This window comes from Corylus avellana, chromosome ca4 (assembly GCF_901000735.1).
Source record: "Corylus avellana chromosome ca4, CavTom2PMs-1.0".
NCBI lineage: Eukaryota > Viridiplantae > Streptophyta > Magnoliopsida > Fagales > Betulaceae > Corylus > Corylus avellana.
Genome location: NC_081544.1, coordinates 36,081,911 through 36,098,771, shown reverse-complemented (window position 1 = coordinate 36,098,771; position 16,861 = coordinate 36,081,911). Strand labels below are relative to the sequence as shown.

Here is a 16,861-nt window from a genome sequence, read left to right as displayed (position 1 = left end):
CTCCATCCTGTCCATTGCAAACGCATCCCACGATCCCGAACCTAGGTCTAGCGGAAACGCGCCTGCACGCGCCTCCGCTAGAGAGGAAATAGAGAAAACTAGGAGAATTCTAGAGTGAGAGTCTCTCGTCTAGAGAGAGAAAGTCCAAAACATATTGCCTACCAAAACTCTAGATTTAATAAGCAGCTACATTATCATCTTTACCACTGGCATCTGATATTTATGTGCCAATTGTTGTCCCAGCCACTAAGTAGGTGACTGCAAAGTGATCAAGCATATGAAAAACTGAGTTGAATCACTATGCCACTTGGATCAACAAGCTTGCAAAAACAGAGCAGTCAGCTAAAATAAATTTTTGAATAAGTTGAGAATTTTTGCTAAATTTTTGTTTTATTTTTGCTTATGCGCTTTTGAGTTAAGTAGAAAAGATGTAATACCTTCATACACAGAAAACCCACTGGTACTCCAAGTTCTCCTGCCCTGGAGAAAATTGTCTTCCCAACTTCATTTGTCATCTGCAAAAACAATAAAACATGAAGAAGAAAAAAATGAAGGACATCAGGATACAACGTTTGGGAGACTGCAAGGAAATTTACATAACATCGGAATGGTATTGGGTTGCATTTTATATGATTCTCTATCATACGGACTGCAGACCATTTGATGTGAGTTCTGAAAAGAAACTTCCAGTCTTAGATCTGAACAGATCATTTTATTCTTATATTTACGAACCAGTTACTTGCGTGGGATACGTCTGAGGCCAGAGTGGACAATCAGCATTCTTAAGTGTATGAGAAAAAAGAAGAAAATTTCCTTGCTTCATCCTAGAAAATGAACTAACTAGTCCAGAAAATGATTACACGATGACAAAGGGAGGAAAGAAAATAATTTCAGGATAAACAGAAGTGACAATGCCTACTTGGTGATTACTACCTGTTGACCAGATGGCCATAAATATGGATTAAAGCGAACAGCTCGATAGCCATCCTGGCATGAAAGAAGATTGTGTCAATATAATTCCTCTGAGACAAAACAGTTGGTACATGATTATATGAGATTGACTCAGACCTTTAAAACTAGATCTTCAAATTGCTTAACCCCACTTCCATCTTCTGCCGGATTTGCAAGGCAGCAACCAACAAATTTGGTTGGGTACTTCTCCAGGACACTGTCCAGTGATTGACTTGGCATAAGGCATTACCTTGTAGCATTAAATGATAAAGACCATAACATGAAAGCAATAAAATAAAGAGAACTGCGATCAACGGCACACATCAAGAAAAAAATGAAACATCCAACTAAAGAGTCCCGCCAATTCATTGTTTAGCTAACACAAACAAAAGGCCACTTCTTGGATGGAGTATGGCTCAAAAGTGTAGGAGTGCTAAAAACATGCCAACAACCGATGAACTTCCATGAGGCGAGGACCAATATACCATTTCAGCTGCTGGGTTCTACATGAGTTGTTAGATATTCGCATTAAAGCATTCACATCTCAGCAAATTTAATTAAAGAATCACTTTTTTTTTTAGCTACCCACTTTTTCAAAGTACCTACATTCCACTCTCTATTTTAACTATCCACTTTCACTATTCCTAAAGAGGAGAGAGAATATGATTGATTTTTTCTTTTACATATTTATTGGTTTATTTATGTATGGTTGAGCTTTAATAGTGCTCAGAAAATTTAAAGTTTGCCAAACACAGTGGCAACAAGCCATTTTTTAAGCTAAAATGACTAGCCGAATGAGGCTACTTTTTTGCCCATTTTTGCTACATAGCTGCCAAAATGAGAATGCTCTATGCACTACATTTTTCACCCAGGCCAAGAAAAAAAATAATAATAATACAAAATAAAAATAACGAGGGTAAAACAAAATCTAGTGCATACGAGAAAACATTATATAGTTCCAACACACCTTGTCACCAGAGAATGATCAAACTTATGGTTAATGGGCTGTACAATCAGTGCACCATCTACACCTGCTTCTTTCATACACTGTGGATAGAAACAAACATATAGTGACAATAAATATTCAGCTAGATGGGGAAAAAATGGAATTAGTTCGTGTCCAAAAACTGTAAATTTCCAATATGTTTCCAACAAATCGAAAGAACTTCCTCAAAGCATCATCGAATAAAGCATGAAGTACCGAGAGAGATAAACATAAATAAGTTGCATAAAAGGCACACCTCAAGTAAGAAATCGACATGTGCTGGTAAAGTGGGTTCTTGGCCAGGAAAGTAAGGGTATTTATCCGCAGCCTTCACAAAGAAAGAAAAAATAAATAAATGCAAAATTTCACTCGCCCATGTCAGCTTTCTGAGAAACAAGAAAAGTGATTTCCAGAAGTGCTTATATTGAAACAAAATCCATGAATTGAGAGTGTTGTGGGGGTGAGGTTTACCTCTTGCGGAGATGCCCACACGTGCAAATGTGAATCTATTATTTTTGTGGGGGAAGGAGATGTTTTATCTGTTCCACTGGTAGCCATTTTCGCTGCAGAGATTGTTGGCTGGGATTTCTTTGAAAAATAGACAAAGGGTCGTGGAGAATAATTGAAATGGCAAGGAGGTAATGGAAGTGAAAGCAGAGGTTTTAATCTCACTGCCATTCTGGCAACAAAGACTCAGACCTGGGGATTTGGTGACAAGCACCCAAAAGGGTCGAGTAAAAATTGTCAAAATTTCTCATAAAGTAGATGTAGTGGCGACTTTGTGGTTATTGGGTCGAACTGTAAAACGTTGTACACAAAAAGAAAAGACATCTAACAATTTTTCTGTTCGGATTACTAGTATGGTCCTACGAGACGTGGAGGCTCTTTTTGGCAGTAACCCCTTAAAATGAGTAATTTTAGAAATTTTGTCGGGTGTTAAGGTGGTTTTTAAAATTATTATTTGATTAAAATTTAATAATAATTAATTATAAATTTAATGATAATTTAAAAAATTACCTTAATTTTTGAATAATACAAAATGAACTTTTAAAATTTCCGATCGAAAGTTTGATCTGGTGAGGTTACACTTTTCGGCCAAATATGAGTCATATCATATGGTGATGTATTAGGGATATTTTTTATTTTTTATTTAAAAAATTGGCAGCCCATAGATTAGCTAAAGTGGCTAGTAAAAGCAAGTCATAGATACAACTTGGTTAAAGGAAATTCCCTCATGTGCCAGTGATATTATTTTAGCATAGCAATTGCTCGATGAATAATTCAGGAATAATATATATTTTTTGTAAGTGTTCTTCTAAAGAAAAAGAAATTTTCCTTTTTGAGTGAGTGATAAGCCAAATGAAACGGCATTTTCCTAAGTAAAATTATGAAATTAGAGATTGCATTTGGGCGGATATTCCCGTGGGATGCCCGAGGGTGCAATCGTCATTTGGAACTAAAGTAAGTGGAAGTTTGTGTCATTTCGACACACCGTCTCTTGAACTAATCGTTCTTCTCCAACAACAACAACAAAACCCGCCCGACCCGTTTCATTTGGCTTATCACTCACTCACTCACCAGTCACCACCTTCCACTCCCCAAAACACACGCACACAAATTCTCTCCCTCGATGGCAGCTTCATTCACCACCCTCGTAAAACTCCCCTCTCTTCTTCTTTTGATTTTTCTATCTCTTTTTCCACGATTTCTCGGGAATCAAACAGAGATTGAGTTTCTAATTTCTTTTTTTTTTTTGTCATATCTCTCTCTGACTCGGTGTGCTTGGATTTGCAGTCAAATGTCGGGTCGCTCACGGGTCCACGAAGCGTGTACCAGATCGGGGCTACGAGTCCGACGTGTAATTCGGTCAGGCTTCGGAGATTTCCGTCGCCGTCGAGCTTCGTCTCCGGTTCCTTCCGAACAAGTACTCTCATATCTTCGTCGTCGAACGCCTATTCTCGGAGGAGACTTGGTATACTTACCTCGGTCCGGGCCAGTGCTGAGGTTAGGGTTTTCTTTCTGTGCAATTTCAGTTACTCTCCGTTTGCTTACTGCGAAAAACAAATAAGGAAATGTGGAGAAAAGAAACAAAAAGAACAGAAAAATAGAGCCTATGCCTCTGGTTTTCCGTAGTGTTTTTAAGATTACTTATCAAAAAATGTTATTCTGAATGAAAATCATTTAATCTCTACATTTTAGAGCGCTTTTCGAAATATATAAGATGGTTAAATTTAGACTTGTGAGAATGTTGTAGGTATTAAGAGTTTTAAATGTTGTAGAATTATGTGTAGTGACTTAGTGGGTTTTTCTTTTATTTATATGAATTTCAGGAAGCAACTTTGCAATCAAAAGTTACCCAGAAAGTGTACTTTGATATAAGCATTGGGAATCCAGTAGGGAAGCTTGCTGGAAGGATTGTGATTGGGTTGTATGGTGATGATGTGCCCCAAACAGCGGAGAATTTCCGTGCCCTTTGCACAGGTTGTCTGATAAGATTCTCACTAATTGGGTTTTCTTGCTTTCTTTTAGTTTTCTGATTTGGTTGACCTTGAGATGCATTTACATTCAATCTAAATTCCCAACTGTGGATCTTGATTAGGAGAGAAGGGCTTTGGGTACAAAGGTTCCACATTCCATCGTGTAATCAAGGATTTCATGGTTCAAGGAGGGGACTTCGAAAAGGGAAACGTGGGTGTTTTCTCATACTTAAACATTCATAGTTCATTTACATTTCATATTTTGTGCAATGCAATGGTAGTTGCATTATAATTATCGTTAATTATTGTTGCTAATTGAATTGGCCAAAAATTTAAATAAGATTAATGAAATAAAATCAACCAATATGCCACATTTGTAGTTTGTTGGTCAATGTGAGAAGCATCTTATTGTGCTTTGTATAAAATGGTAAGATTCCGAGGTTTTAGAGAAGAACAAAGAAATTGAAATCAGCAGGTTCTTAAAGATGCCCTCTTATGTGCAGATAATTAGATGTGGCTATCGGACCTCTTTTGGTATTTTTACAGATGATGACTTGAACAAGCGTCCTATCTAGCTGAAAAATTAAGCTTCTTTCCAATGAACAATCTTGACCCATAAATTAGTTGTTGTAATGTCTTATATGGATATCGCTCGAGCATTTTTTTTTCTTGTGCAAAATATTTTTGATTTCCTTGCATCCCTCAAGTTAGCAATTGAATTTGAACCTTGGTAAATAATTTATACTGGGTTATGATAATTTGAAGCTCTAGTCATTTGCCACTTTGGTAATCTCTATATTTGCTCTTAAGGTGGAGAAACCACCCATTGTCATGCTAAATTGGTAGGCTGATATTAATGTCAGTACTAGGAAGAAATTGAGGAGTCTAATACTGCTGGACCTCTAACTCTATTCAGACTCTCTTGCTTCATTTAAAAGTGTGACCAACTCTTAAAGGAGAAGAACTTTTGCCTTTCTTTTAGACTTTTGAGGCTTGTTCGACTTATAAGACTCTAATCTAATAGCAACCACCTGTAAGAGACATCCAGTAGAGAGCCTTGTTTCTGTGGCCTTAATTTCTGACAAATCGTGTAGTATTAATTCGAGTTAGTGTGAAGTTTGTTAATTTCAAACATGTGACTTGTGTGTGTGTGTGCACATGTGAGTGCAATACATAAAGGTCAGGTGATAAGATATACATTAGCCCTGATAGAACTTTCAAAGGTTCCCCTGACAAAATATTTAAATCATGGGTTGGGAGTTATAACCTTGATACATGACAAAGTGTAAATTCTTATTGTAATCCGGTAGCAACATGAGGTTCTTATGCTTAACTGAACACTCTGTCATTCCTACTTAGGGGCTGTTGGATGAATTTCTTTTTAGCTTTTAAGCTCTTTCTAAATGCTTGTCTACCCTTGGGTTGGGAGTTATAACCTTGATTCATGACAAAGTGTAAATTCTTATTGTAATCCGGTAGCAACATGAGGTTCTTATGCTTAACTGAACACTCCATCATTCCTACTTCTTAGGGGCTGTTGGATGAATTTCTTTTTATCTTTTAAGCTCTATCTAACTCTGAAGTTGAAAATTTCCTGGTGCCATCTTGTGTTCTGTTTCTGGAAGAGGAAAAAATCACTTTATTTTGTACCTGTTGGTTGTATTTTATTTGGGCGTTCAAGCTTGAACGTACAAGCAAATCCATCAACTAATTCTCCATAACTTAATTTTGCTGCAGGGAACTGGAGGCAAAAGTATATATGGCCGTACATTCAAAGATGAAAACTTTAAGTGTAAGTTAATTTCCACTTCTCATGTCACAGTTGCAGCAGGTTGGGACTCTCTGTCAATGGACACCCACCAAAGATCTTTACACGGTTGTGAAGGAGAAAAATTATGAAAAAGAAAACTTTATAAATTTTATTTTGGCACATTGCAATATTGTTTATAAAAGAAGAGTGCCTTGGTAGGGATTAATTGACTGGTGCTCTCTGTCGTGATAATATTTTTACTATGCCATCTCTTTCATTCTCATTTTTTTGTTTGTTTGTATATACTGTCACTGTGCCATTTCACAACTTAATGATGTTTTGCAGTGTCTCATGTTGGACCGGGAGTTGTTAGCATGGCAAATGCTGGCCCCAACACCAACGGGAGTCAATTTTTCATATGCACTACTAAGGTACCTAAATGTAGTTGAATGTTTCTATCATTCTATGTTGCTCTTATTAATTGGCTGATAAACTTCAAATGCTTTATTGTTTTATGTTCCTCTGTTCTTGTGCACCGGAATCCCTTATTTTATGGATAATAAAATACACATGCAGGCACTATAGTTTTCTCACTATGTGTTTGTTAGGAAATTAATTTCTGACAAATGTTCAAAAGATGTCATATTATGTTTATCTGGTGATTGGCAGACGTCATGGCTGGATCAAAGGCATGTTGTACTTGGTCAAGTCCTGGAAGGCATGGATGTTGTTAGGCTGATTGAATCACAAGAGACGGACCGAGGAGACCGTCCTAGAAAGAAGGTTGTCGTTGCGGAATGCGGTGAGCTTCCAATGGTCTGATGTGGGTATTTCTAGTTGTTTTATCTTCCCTTTGCTTCACTTGAGAACTTTTCAACTACTACGCCCAATTTAGAGGGCTTTTCTTTGGATGAGTTCTGCACCGAAGGAGAAAGGATTTTTGGTTTGTTTCAATCCCAGAAGATATAGAGTTCTAGAATTGGGTGTAACCAGATTAGAGAATTCTTGGCTGAAGGATGAGGGTCCTTGAATACAGTGGAATTTTTATGCATTAATGTACTCTTTGAATCAGATGGCAATGGGCTAATGTGTTATTGCCAATGCTGGCGGTATACTTTTAGTTTGCTTATGAGCGCTTTAGTTGATCTCATAACCCGCTGCTTTTGTTGGGGCTGGGCAGCGAGAAGTTCATTAAAGGGTCTAGGTGGGAGCTACTGAGACCCATTAGGGCTGTCTTTAGCTCCTTGCGACGTAAGAATCGCGCGTCCATCTAAAATTAAGTGGACCCTTTAATGGGTCTAATGGGCTGAGCTAGCTAGCTATCCTCTGCAGTTGACCGGTCCCAAGATTCGACTTAAAAATAGGGCACGTTTTACATGCGCAATGTTCCACATAAGATATTTATATGAGGTGTACTTTCTCTCCTGCAAGTTGGTTTTTGTTGCTTATATGCCCATTAACCCACTAAATTCTGGAAAGCTAATGCTAGTCCACGTGTATAGGATTGATACATAACATACCATAATTAATGGGTGCTACGAAGGTTCCTTTAGATACATAAATGGGTATGTTATTGTTAGGTTAATTTCTCGTACACGAGAGAGGGAGTGTGCCCACTTTCTAGATATGCTGCGCGTTTGTTGGGCTATTGTTGTTGAGATGGGGCCCTCCCCTTGTACCAATTAAATAAAGTTACGCCATCATTGAAGTTTCATCCATTCATTATCATTATTTTGCTGACACCCTTCTCACGCAGCCTTATTGTCACCATCATAATCATTTTTGGAATATGAACATTTATCATTTAAGTAGTGATTTTTGGCATACCGGCGTGCTTGAATGGTAAGCACGCCAGTGTTAAAATATTATAAAATATTATTAAAATAATATTTGAACAGCAAAAATATATTTTAACTCCGGGGTGCTTATTGATCAAGCATGCCGGTGTGTCAAAAATCACTACTCCTCCTATCATTCATATGCATATTTATATTATTTTATAATAACAATGTGAAATATGCTATCCACACCTCTTCTTTTGAAAATATGTTAAAAATACTGATATTTTGGTATCACTTATAGAGAAAGTTGTGAGATGAATAATCGGAATTGGCAATTTTCAACTCGGATTGTAGTCATCCCGATTGCAATTAGGGAAGGCTATCAATGGGGTTGAGTAATGTCACACGCTCTCACTTTCTTATTCTTATTTTTACACTTCTTAACGAGATTTTTTAAAATATTATTAAATTTTGGTCAAATAATAATTTTAAAAATTATGGCAAAGAGAGAGTTTGAGTGTATAATATATCTCACAGGGTTTACCTATTTGAGTAGCCCAAAATTGTTTGGGTACACAGGTTCTTGTCATAGTTACAAAGAATCTCTTATAATACTAATTACAGGAATCCCGATCCATGGTATATAGGATTACCTTACCATAAATAGGCAAATCAACACCTGTAATCTTTTTTCCTTCTTTTCTTAGTCTGCCACCAAGGTTTTTAAGAGAGTTAATCTCTTGGCACATTCTGTTGCCAAATGGGCTATTTCTCATCATTATTATAAAAGTATTCCCACTTCTCTTTCTTTTTTATCCTATGTAAGAATAAAAAATGGAAAAGATTCTCCTTAATCCCCTTTCCCATTTATCATATTGTTAACTAAAAAAAAAAAAAAAATGCAAGAGAAAATTGTACATCTAGCCCTGCATAGTGGGACAGAGAAAATAAATGGAGAAATCTTGTATAGGAGCCCCCACATACGTTTACTCTTCGTTTGTTATTTGGTTTTATTTTTTCTTATTGAAAAAAATATTTTGATGTGACATAAAAATAAAAATAGTTTTTAACATTTTATGAATATTTTTATAATTTATTTTGTTTGTTAAAAAAAATTAAAAAAAAGAAAAAACAAAAAGGGAATTTTTTTTTTTTTTTTTTTGAATTAAAGCCGGAAGCTAGACTTCAATCATATAAATGATAAATGATAGTGAAAAGGTTACTCTATAATTGATATAAATGATTGAGGAAAAGTTACTCTATAAAAGTTTCTCATTCAAACAAGTCTAGACTCCAATCATATAAATGATCCAGGGAAAGTTGCTCTATAAAATAGGATAAGACTACCCTTTTTTTCTTTTTTTTTCTTTTTCCTTTTTTTAAGTAAGACTACATTTTTGGCTTTTCTTGATTCAAAACTTTTTATTGCATGCAAAATGCCTTACTTATGCACTTGCGTGGCACCAATCAACACGTGCTAGATGCAAGCGCAGGAAGTAGGCGGTGAGCACGACCGTAGCAGACTTCAATGTCATAAATTGACGATGATAAGACTGGCCTGGTAGGAATTCAGCTCCAGACGTGCTTCGAGGAGGATTCGATACGATACCGACCACGTGACTATGGTGAACCATAAAAAGGAGATCCAACTCGGTTACTGTACAAACGGAGTAGAGACTAGAGAGGGAGGGATCAGCAAGATCCTTACAAACTTTTTTTTTTTTTTTTTTTTTTATACACTGAAATGCTTGAAAAATGTGGCATGTTATTGAGATAACTAAAAAAAAATTTAATGTGACATATTATTGAAGTAACTAAAAAGAATTATAACTTTCTCTTTACTTTTATAGAGGCTCTTCTTCACAAAATTAAAAAATAATTTTTTATTCAAAACTTTTTTACAACATAAAAAATAAGAACTTGATAAAAATATGCTTAATTCTCAACTAGAACATACCACATTTTTAATAAGTGATATTTTTCAAACATTTCAATGTATAAAAGGACAAAAATTACATAATTTAAAAATTTATTATTTTTTTAATATTGTAAAAGATCCTAATTGAAAAAGAAGAGCGAGAGGGCCAGCAAAGTAAGTGGCCTCGACAAAAAACAGGGGCAGGGCCCCACGTGTACTGGCGGCTGTTGTGTAGCTGAGATTTTGACACGTGTAAGGCAAGGCCTCAATCGGTGAGGGGCAAGACATGTGGGCGTGGAGATGCGTGATGGCCCCTCCCTCGGTATGGAGATTTTGTCGGTGGACTTTTCAAAGCAAAAGTCTAAATTACAAAATCATTGAAGTCATCATCATCCTATCAAATTAAATGGTGCCTAATTAATTGATCATCAAGATTTTGTGTTTTTGTCTTAGTGTCTTCATTCTTTGTTTCTTCTTATTTATTTTTTCTTTTAATTTGTAAAGCTTGAATTGTCATGGTGTTCATGTCAATTTGTTTGCCTATCAAAAGAAATTTGTCGTGTTTTATGTCGACAGACTATTTAAGTTCTAATAATTGAGTTCCTTATCCCATCATTCTTCTTAATTTAAGTCTAAATCTTATCGGTTGGGTAGGCAAAATAGCATAGGGCAGCAAATTTGGGTTTGTAGTCTATTTAAAAAACGTGCGAATTTACAAAAAAAAAATATCAATTTGAAAACGTAATTATTGAAAATATGATTTTTATGGTGACATACTTATTCCAGAACAAGTCTACTGTGTTTAGTGGTTGTCATGTAAATGGTCACTCTCTTGTACTTGAAACAATAATTAAAACCATAAAGCAGCACTAGTGATATAGAAGAAAAGTATCCAATTGAAACTAATCTAAAGTTTCAAAAGCATATCTTAGACAACTATGAAATAGCACAACTCTAAAAACGAAAGCTAATAATCAAAATGTTGAAAACATTGTATAATTTTGTCCTGGATTTAGCAAGTGGCCGGGATCAAACAACTTGTATTGGTAAAATATTACAATAAAGAACAAAGCAGCACAATATACAAATGGAAGGGATGGGGATTGTTTATTGTTTATGCAGGGGACAATATCGTTGTACGAGATTCCAATGGCTAATAGAAGTTGGTAAAGAAAGTAGTGAAAGTGATAACTAGCTCTCACACCACTCACGCCACATGGAGGAGTGCAGAGAGTTGAAAAGGTTACTGGCTCAGTAGTGACCTTACCTACCATAGCACTAGCTGCCACTTCAAACAAATGCCGAGAATGAAAGCTACTTGAGAAGAACTTTTGCACATCATGACATCAATCTATCTCATCACACTCCCTCTATTACAATCTTCAATAGCAACAATTCAATCTCGGCGGCGCCTCATTTCAGAGGATTCAGGGGATCGGGGAGGTTGGTTCCCTTGATGATTAATTTAATCTATTTTTTTTATATATATATATTGAGTAAGATGTTTTTTAAGCCCCCGTTTTCTCATTTTTACATGTCATTTTCTGCTTAAGCACGCACTTATCTGGCCCTTTTACAGAAGCCACAATAAAGAAAAAGAAGAATCTTTGGAAGTAATAAAGCAGTTGCAGAGCACTTGAAGACCAAAGTATGCAAACAAAACAAGGAAAGGAATATACATTGACCAAAAAAATGCAGCTAAGAAATTAATTCTATATACAGGAAACTTTACAAGTTGAAAGGTTGCAAAAGGTTGAGGCCTGACCAAAGATCAACAAGGGATTCTAAAAGGACAACCTACAACTACACTGACATTACTTAATACTGACAGTTACAGGCATTGGACAGAGCACCTTTTTGTTTTCTTTACCCTAATTAACTGCTCAACACTCAAGAACATGACTTTATCAAACCCAAGGTGTATAGGAACTTCTCTGATCTGGAACGGAAAAGGTCACCCAGAGAGAACCTCCCACTCCCACTCTCCTGGGGTGGAGATTTCAAATACGCATCGTCCTTCACGTGAAGTATTGTCAACCCAATCTCTTTACGGACTGCCTCAATTATTTCACTCTTCACCGGATTTCCTGATGCATCAGTCACATAAAAACTATTTACCGCCTGGGAACCCCTGGTCGTGACCTCGGCTCGAGTAACCGATAGACCGTTTTCTCTGAATATACGAGTCACGTCAGATAGAAGGCCAATTCTGTCTTCGCCGCAAAGTTCTAGCCGTATACCCTGTATGGTATGAATATGCATTAACATCAAAATAACACAAGGAAAAGTACTAAAAACTTGCATCGAATTAAATTACCCTGTGTGTCTGTACCTCAGAAGTTCGCCTCTTGATAGCAGCCTCCAAGCAATTAATTAGCCTTTGCCTCTCTGCTTCAGAACTAATAGGACATCCATCCGAATGCCTGATGTAATATTCCTATGGAAGGAATGAAAAAACTCAAGTGAGGCTCTTTACATCAGAGCTGTACGTGAAGTAAACTTCAAGAGACAAATGAATTTTGACAGCAATGTAAAAACGAATAAATTATTTATCTTTGAATACAATCGAGAATAGCGTTTCACTTAGAAAGCCAATGTTTTCAACATAGTTGTTGTAAAGCAAAAAACCAACAAGAAGAGCAAACAAAGCAATTCAAAGAAATTAAAGTGAACCTGATAAGCCTCGGGCCCTTCAGCAATGACAGTTGCATGGTATACCACATATTGCATATCCGTCAATGTGCACACAGTATCAAATAATAGTTTAGGACGGTCAGGGCACCTCAAGTTCACAACAGTATATCCCTTATCTGCACAATTCTCTACAGTTACAGAAACTTTGCTCTTCTCATTGGTTGACATAGAATCTGTATCATCCATATCATAATCGCGATCAGCATACATCATTTGATGCAGCCTCCGTTCCTTATGAGTGGAACCCACAGAAACAGCAGTGTTGGCACTTCGTTTATCTCTATCTCCTTTTAACACATACAGAAGAAGTTGTTTGATCTTAGCAAGACGATCAGGATTTTCAATTGGCAATCCAGTTGCATCGTCAGTGATGTAAACAACTGATGCCATTCTTGAATTGTGGGTCCAGACTTCTGCAGCTACCACATTACATTTGAGGTCAGCAAGAACAGCAAAAACCTCCGAAAGCAGGCCTGGCCTGTCTCTGCCAGTCAATTCAATTGTTGTGTGTTCCATGGCAGCTTGGACGCCCACAGACCTTCTCAAGGACCGGAAGCTGCGTCCCATAGGTCCAAGTGACTGTGACATGTAAAATTAACCATCAACATGACTTGGAGTTCGCATGGCTCCACACAGAATGTTGCTAAAAGATTATAGTATATACATATAAGACAGCAACCACTGATCCTTCTTTGATGGTCCATCCATTATCTACTCGTTGATGAAATTAATTGGGGATGGTGATTAAAGTAAAAGGCCTTGTAGCTAGCCATTGGAGGCTTCTATACACTTCTCTGCTTCTTTTTTTTGGGTGGGGGAGAGCAGGGTTATGAAGTCTCTTTAAATTGATCTTTTAACCGTGCATAAAAACTTCTATTATTAATTTCATTAAAAAAAAAAAAAAATTCTATTACTCGAAACGGGGATAAATATACCAAGGCTAATGATGACATTAATTTGAAAATTTTGCAGGACTCCACAAACCCATTCAATACAGTAACTAGAAACACTGTAGAAATTACCTACCAAGTTCTTCCTAGAAGCATATCAATATAAACCCCATTTAGAATTCCGACTATGACATTAACATCTCCAGCTCTAAGGTAATTATTTCTTAAGCACTTCATAATTGACATAAATAAAATGTAAACCAGAATCTGGTTTTGCAGATCTACCTGTTGAATCTGCTCAGCGATATCATCTTTAAACAGCTTGTTCCCTTTTTGATCAGTGACATGAAATACTGCAAAGAACAAACGGAAGCAACAAGAGGTAATCACAAGCCATAGTTTCAAGGTCTTATATATATATTAATTTGCGGATCAGAAACTAACCATCCATGAACCATTCCCCATCTGAAGAAATGTAAGCTCGACGAATTATGAGATTCAAGTCTATCAGAACTTGAACCAACTCTAACAAACTACCACGCCTATTTGCACTATCAACCTGAGAATTCACAATATTCATTGTATCAGAGTGACGTTCTTGAATCGCATACAATATAATCCAAAAGAATTCAGAGAATTCAATGAAATACCTTAATCAAAGTGGCTGTCCTGCTCGAGGCATTATCCATTGTAACCCTGCAAATTCCATATTAACAAGGAACAAAATCACGATCCCATGTTTCCAAAACCGTCAAGCTCGAACCTTTCGGCTCAAGAAATGGAAATTAAAGAAAAAGAAAACAACCAACCACCTCAATTCCACAAAAACAAGACCAAATTGGCACAAAATGGAATCCCAACAAACATAAAGAAATGACAAAAGTAATACAGAGTGAAAGGTGGTACCTTGGAGGGTTCATTCGAATCACAAGCTTCTCAAATTCGTCATCCATGGCGAGAGAAGAAGACCAACAATCCATTTGGAAACGAAACTCGGAAAAACAAAGCAGAGAGTGTTTGAAAGAGAGGCAGTCTGAGAGAGGGATGAGAGTATCTTTCTCCCCCAGAATCTCTGCTCTATCTTTAATTTATTGTATTTGATCTCTCTTTCTTTCTCTCTCTCTCTCTCTCTCTCTGAGTTTTCTGGCACTTTCTTTTTGCCTTTGGATTCTGATTTCTGAATCGGGCTTGTGGTTGTGTGTTGGTTGGGTGGTGGTGGCTCTTTTAGCTGGACGAAGAGTTTTTGGAGGGACATATAACAAATTAACAATTACCCAACAAAATAAAAATAAAAAAATAAAAAATAGAAAATAGAAAAGAGAAGAGAGGCGCATGGATGCGGCTATCATCTGGGTCCCACCCCACTCACCCCGTTAACATCTGGTCGTCTCTAGGGTTTGTGTCAATTTCAAAGGGCGGCTCAATGTTCGTTCCGCCTTTTGGTTGGGACCTTGGGGAGACTGTTTTTAGCTTCTCTTTGGGGGCTCTTCTTCTTCTTTGCTTCATTGATTCATTCTGCACTGCCCCATGCCATGTGGGTCTTGTTTGGTAATATAGGTACCCTATGTTTAATTAAAGCCACCCTAAAACCAACTTTCATTCTGTATCATCAAGTACTATCTAATGGAATCTAGTAAGATTTTGCTTTGCTTTCTGGGGACCCCTTTTTGTTTTAGGAAACATGTATCGCATTTATCATCTTCAAAATCCAGCAGGATTCTTGTTTGGCTTAATAAGCAACTGTTGCCATGCCTCCAAACTCCCACATCTCTCATTTTTTTTGGCACTATTTCACCTTCTCTCTCTCTGATCTCTCTGTTATCACCATTTTCTTTCTTTCTTTCTTGGGTCTGGCTGTATTGATTGATTGATTGATCACATCCCTCTCTTATATTGTAGCTTTTTCTTTTCTTTTTTTGGTAATCCGTACTAATAGTCACACAAACGCACGGAAAAAAAGATAAAAAGGAATCTGCTTGAGGTGGATCTTAGAATATGAATGTATTTAAGAATTCGCCCTACTTTTTATTATTTATCATCTACCTGGAGATAAGGTGATCCATCTCAGCTCCTAGTTGGTGAAAGGAATACTATATATTATTTCTTTACAGAAAGTGGTGGGAATCCGCTCAATATTATATATTGCGTGGGAGATGAAGTCCAAAAACTTCTGGGGTCCAGCAGTGGCTTATAAGTATATAACCAATAATTGCTATGTCATTCTCCCATTGTCTACACCGTTTGATCAAGTACTACAAAAATCCCTCGGTGTTCTATGCTTGTGAAAGAAGTAGCTGTTCAAAAATAGGCTTTATTTGGAATTGGGTCATATATTCTTAACCACCCACAAGTCCCTCTAGTGTCCAATAGACAAGTGCAAGATATTTCAGGTGCTGGTCAAACAAACGCATACATCAATGAAAAAAAAAAAAAAAAAAACACAACGGATGGGGAGAATGAAGAACACCATAATGAGGACGGCAGAATGGACCGTGCATACGCAATTAATGCCACTTGCCATGACTGCTTGTCCAGCACATGATAGGCACATGGAAGAGACAGAGGGGGTAGACAGTATACTCAATGTTTTTAACGCTTGTTTTGATAAAAATTATTTCTACATTTCTAAGATAGTTTTGTAAAGCTATTTTTAGGCATTATGGGAAGAATGATGAAGCAGGGCGAGCTGCAGGCCTAATGCAAGAGAGAATGAGCGGTTTCTATTGAGTTTGCCTAGCATTAGCCTGTTCTCGATCACACATGCACAAACAAACTTTTGGGGTTAGCATCTTATTAAAGCTAAAAAATGTCTCGAGGCTTTTGTCTTTCGCACGCTATTTACAACTTTACTTATTATTCATTTTTTATTTTATGCCAAATCCATGGAAATGTGAATTTTCTTTTTCCTTTTTTGTGATATGAAAGTAAGCAGAGAGAAGAGAAAGGATAGGAGACAAGATCATATCCGTACCTGGCTGGATAGATTGTTAGAACCACCTGCCAAGGCTACATTGACATGTGATTGGGGCTTCTTTTCCCACACAAGATGTAAAAGCATGGAATTGCATTTTTGTATGCCAACCAACATAGTGCCTCATATTGGAGTAGGGACTTGGCTTGGTTTCAGTTGTAACTAAATTGTGGGAATTGGGTAACAAAACACAAGAAATGTGTATCCCAATTTCGTGTGTCTATATATAATAGAACATAAGAGACACATGTTCCAATCCCAATAAATTGAACGGAGTTCAGACCCAAGCCAAATCCTTTGAACAAATCCAAAAATGAGTGATTAATTATGCCCACTTTTACCAAAAATAGTATTAATAAGAGAAGGGAGGGTTATCACTTACCAATTCATCTCAACACAAAAATAAATTTTACAAAAACATATGTTTTTTAAACACAAAAAGCA

General features: G+C 36.8%; 3 protein-coding genes across 4 annotated transcripts in view; 1 reads left to right on the top strand and 2 right to left on the bottom strand.

Moving 5' to 3' along the window:
• Window positions 1–2,668, bottom strand: part of LOC132177506 (uncharacterized) — a 7,106-nt gene extending 4,438 nt beyond the window's left edge. For both annotated transcript variants that reach the window (XM_059589858.1, XM_059589859.1), the window contains exons 1-6: window positions 2,408–2,668; window positions 2,193–2,264; window positions 1,919–1,998; window positions 1,069–1,168; window positions 934–987; window positions 438–515 (exon numbers count right to left, since the gene is read on the bottom strand). In XM_059589858.1, the coding sequence (XP_059445841.1) occupies window positions 438–515; window positions 934–987; window positions 1,069–1,168; window positions 1,919–1,998; window positions 2,193–2,264; window positions 2,408–2,614 (591 nt within the window). In that variant the 5' untranslated portion in view covers window positions 2,615–2,668. The remainder of the gene's footprint in view (window positions 1–437; window positions 516–933; window positions 988–1,068; window positions 1,169–1,918; window positions 1,999–2,192; window positions 2,265–2,407) is intronic.
• A 797-nt stretch (window positions 2,669–3,465) lies between these two features.
• LOC132177507 (photosynthetic NDH subunit of lumenal location 5, chloroplastic) lies at window positions 3,466–7,242 on the top strand. The gene is made up of 7 exons (XM_059589860.1): window positions 3,466–3,590; window positions 3,731–3,940; window positions 4,267–4,417; window positions 4,536–4,624; window positions 6,151–6,205; window positions 6,509–6,594; window positions 6,833–7,242. Exons 1-7 carry the CDS (start codon window positions 3,567–3,569, stop codon window positions 6,983–6,985), a joined length of 768 nt encoding a protein of 255 aa, XP_059445843.1. The 5' UTR covers window positions 3,466–3,566; the 3' UTR covers window positions 6,986–7,242.
• A 4,273-nt stretch (window positions 7,243–11,515) lies between these two features.
• LOC132178907 (ACT domain-containing protein ACR4-like) lies at window positions 11,516–14,914 on the bottom strand. Its single transcript, XM_059591486.1, has 8 exons — window positions 14,816–14,914; window positions 14,353–14,674; window positions 14,097–14,142; window positions 13,891–14,005; window positions 13,732–13,799; window positions 12,536–13,135; window positions 12,195–12,299; window positions 11,516–12,103 (listed from the first exon to the last, which is right to left on the bottom strand). Exons 2-8 carry the CDS (start codon window positions 14,424–14,426, stop codon window positions 11,753–11,755), a joined length of 1,359 nt encoding a protein of 452 aa, XP_059447469.1. The 5' UTR covers window positions 14,427–14,674; window positions 14,816–14,914; the 3' UTR covers window positions 11,516–11,752.
• Between the last annotated feature and the right edge of the window lie 1,947 nt (window positions 14,915–16,861).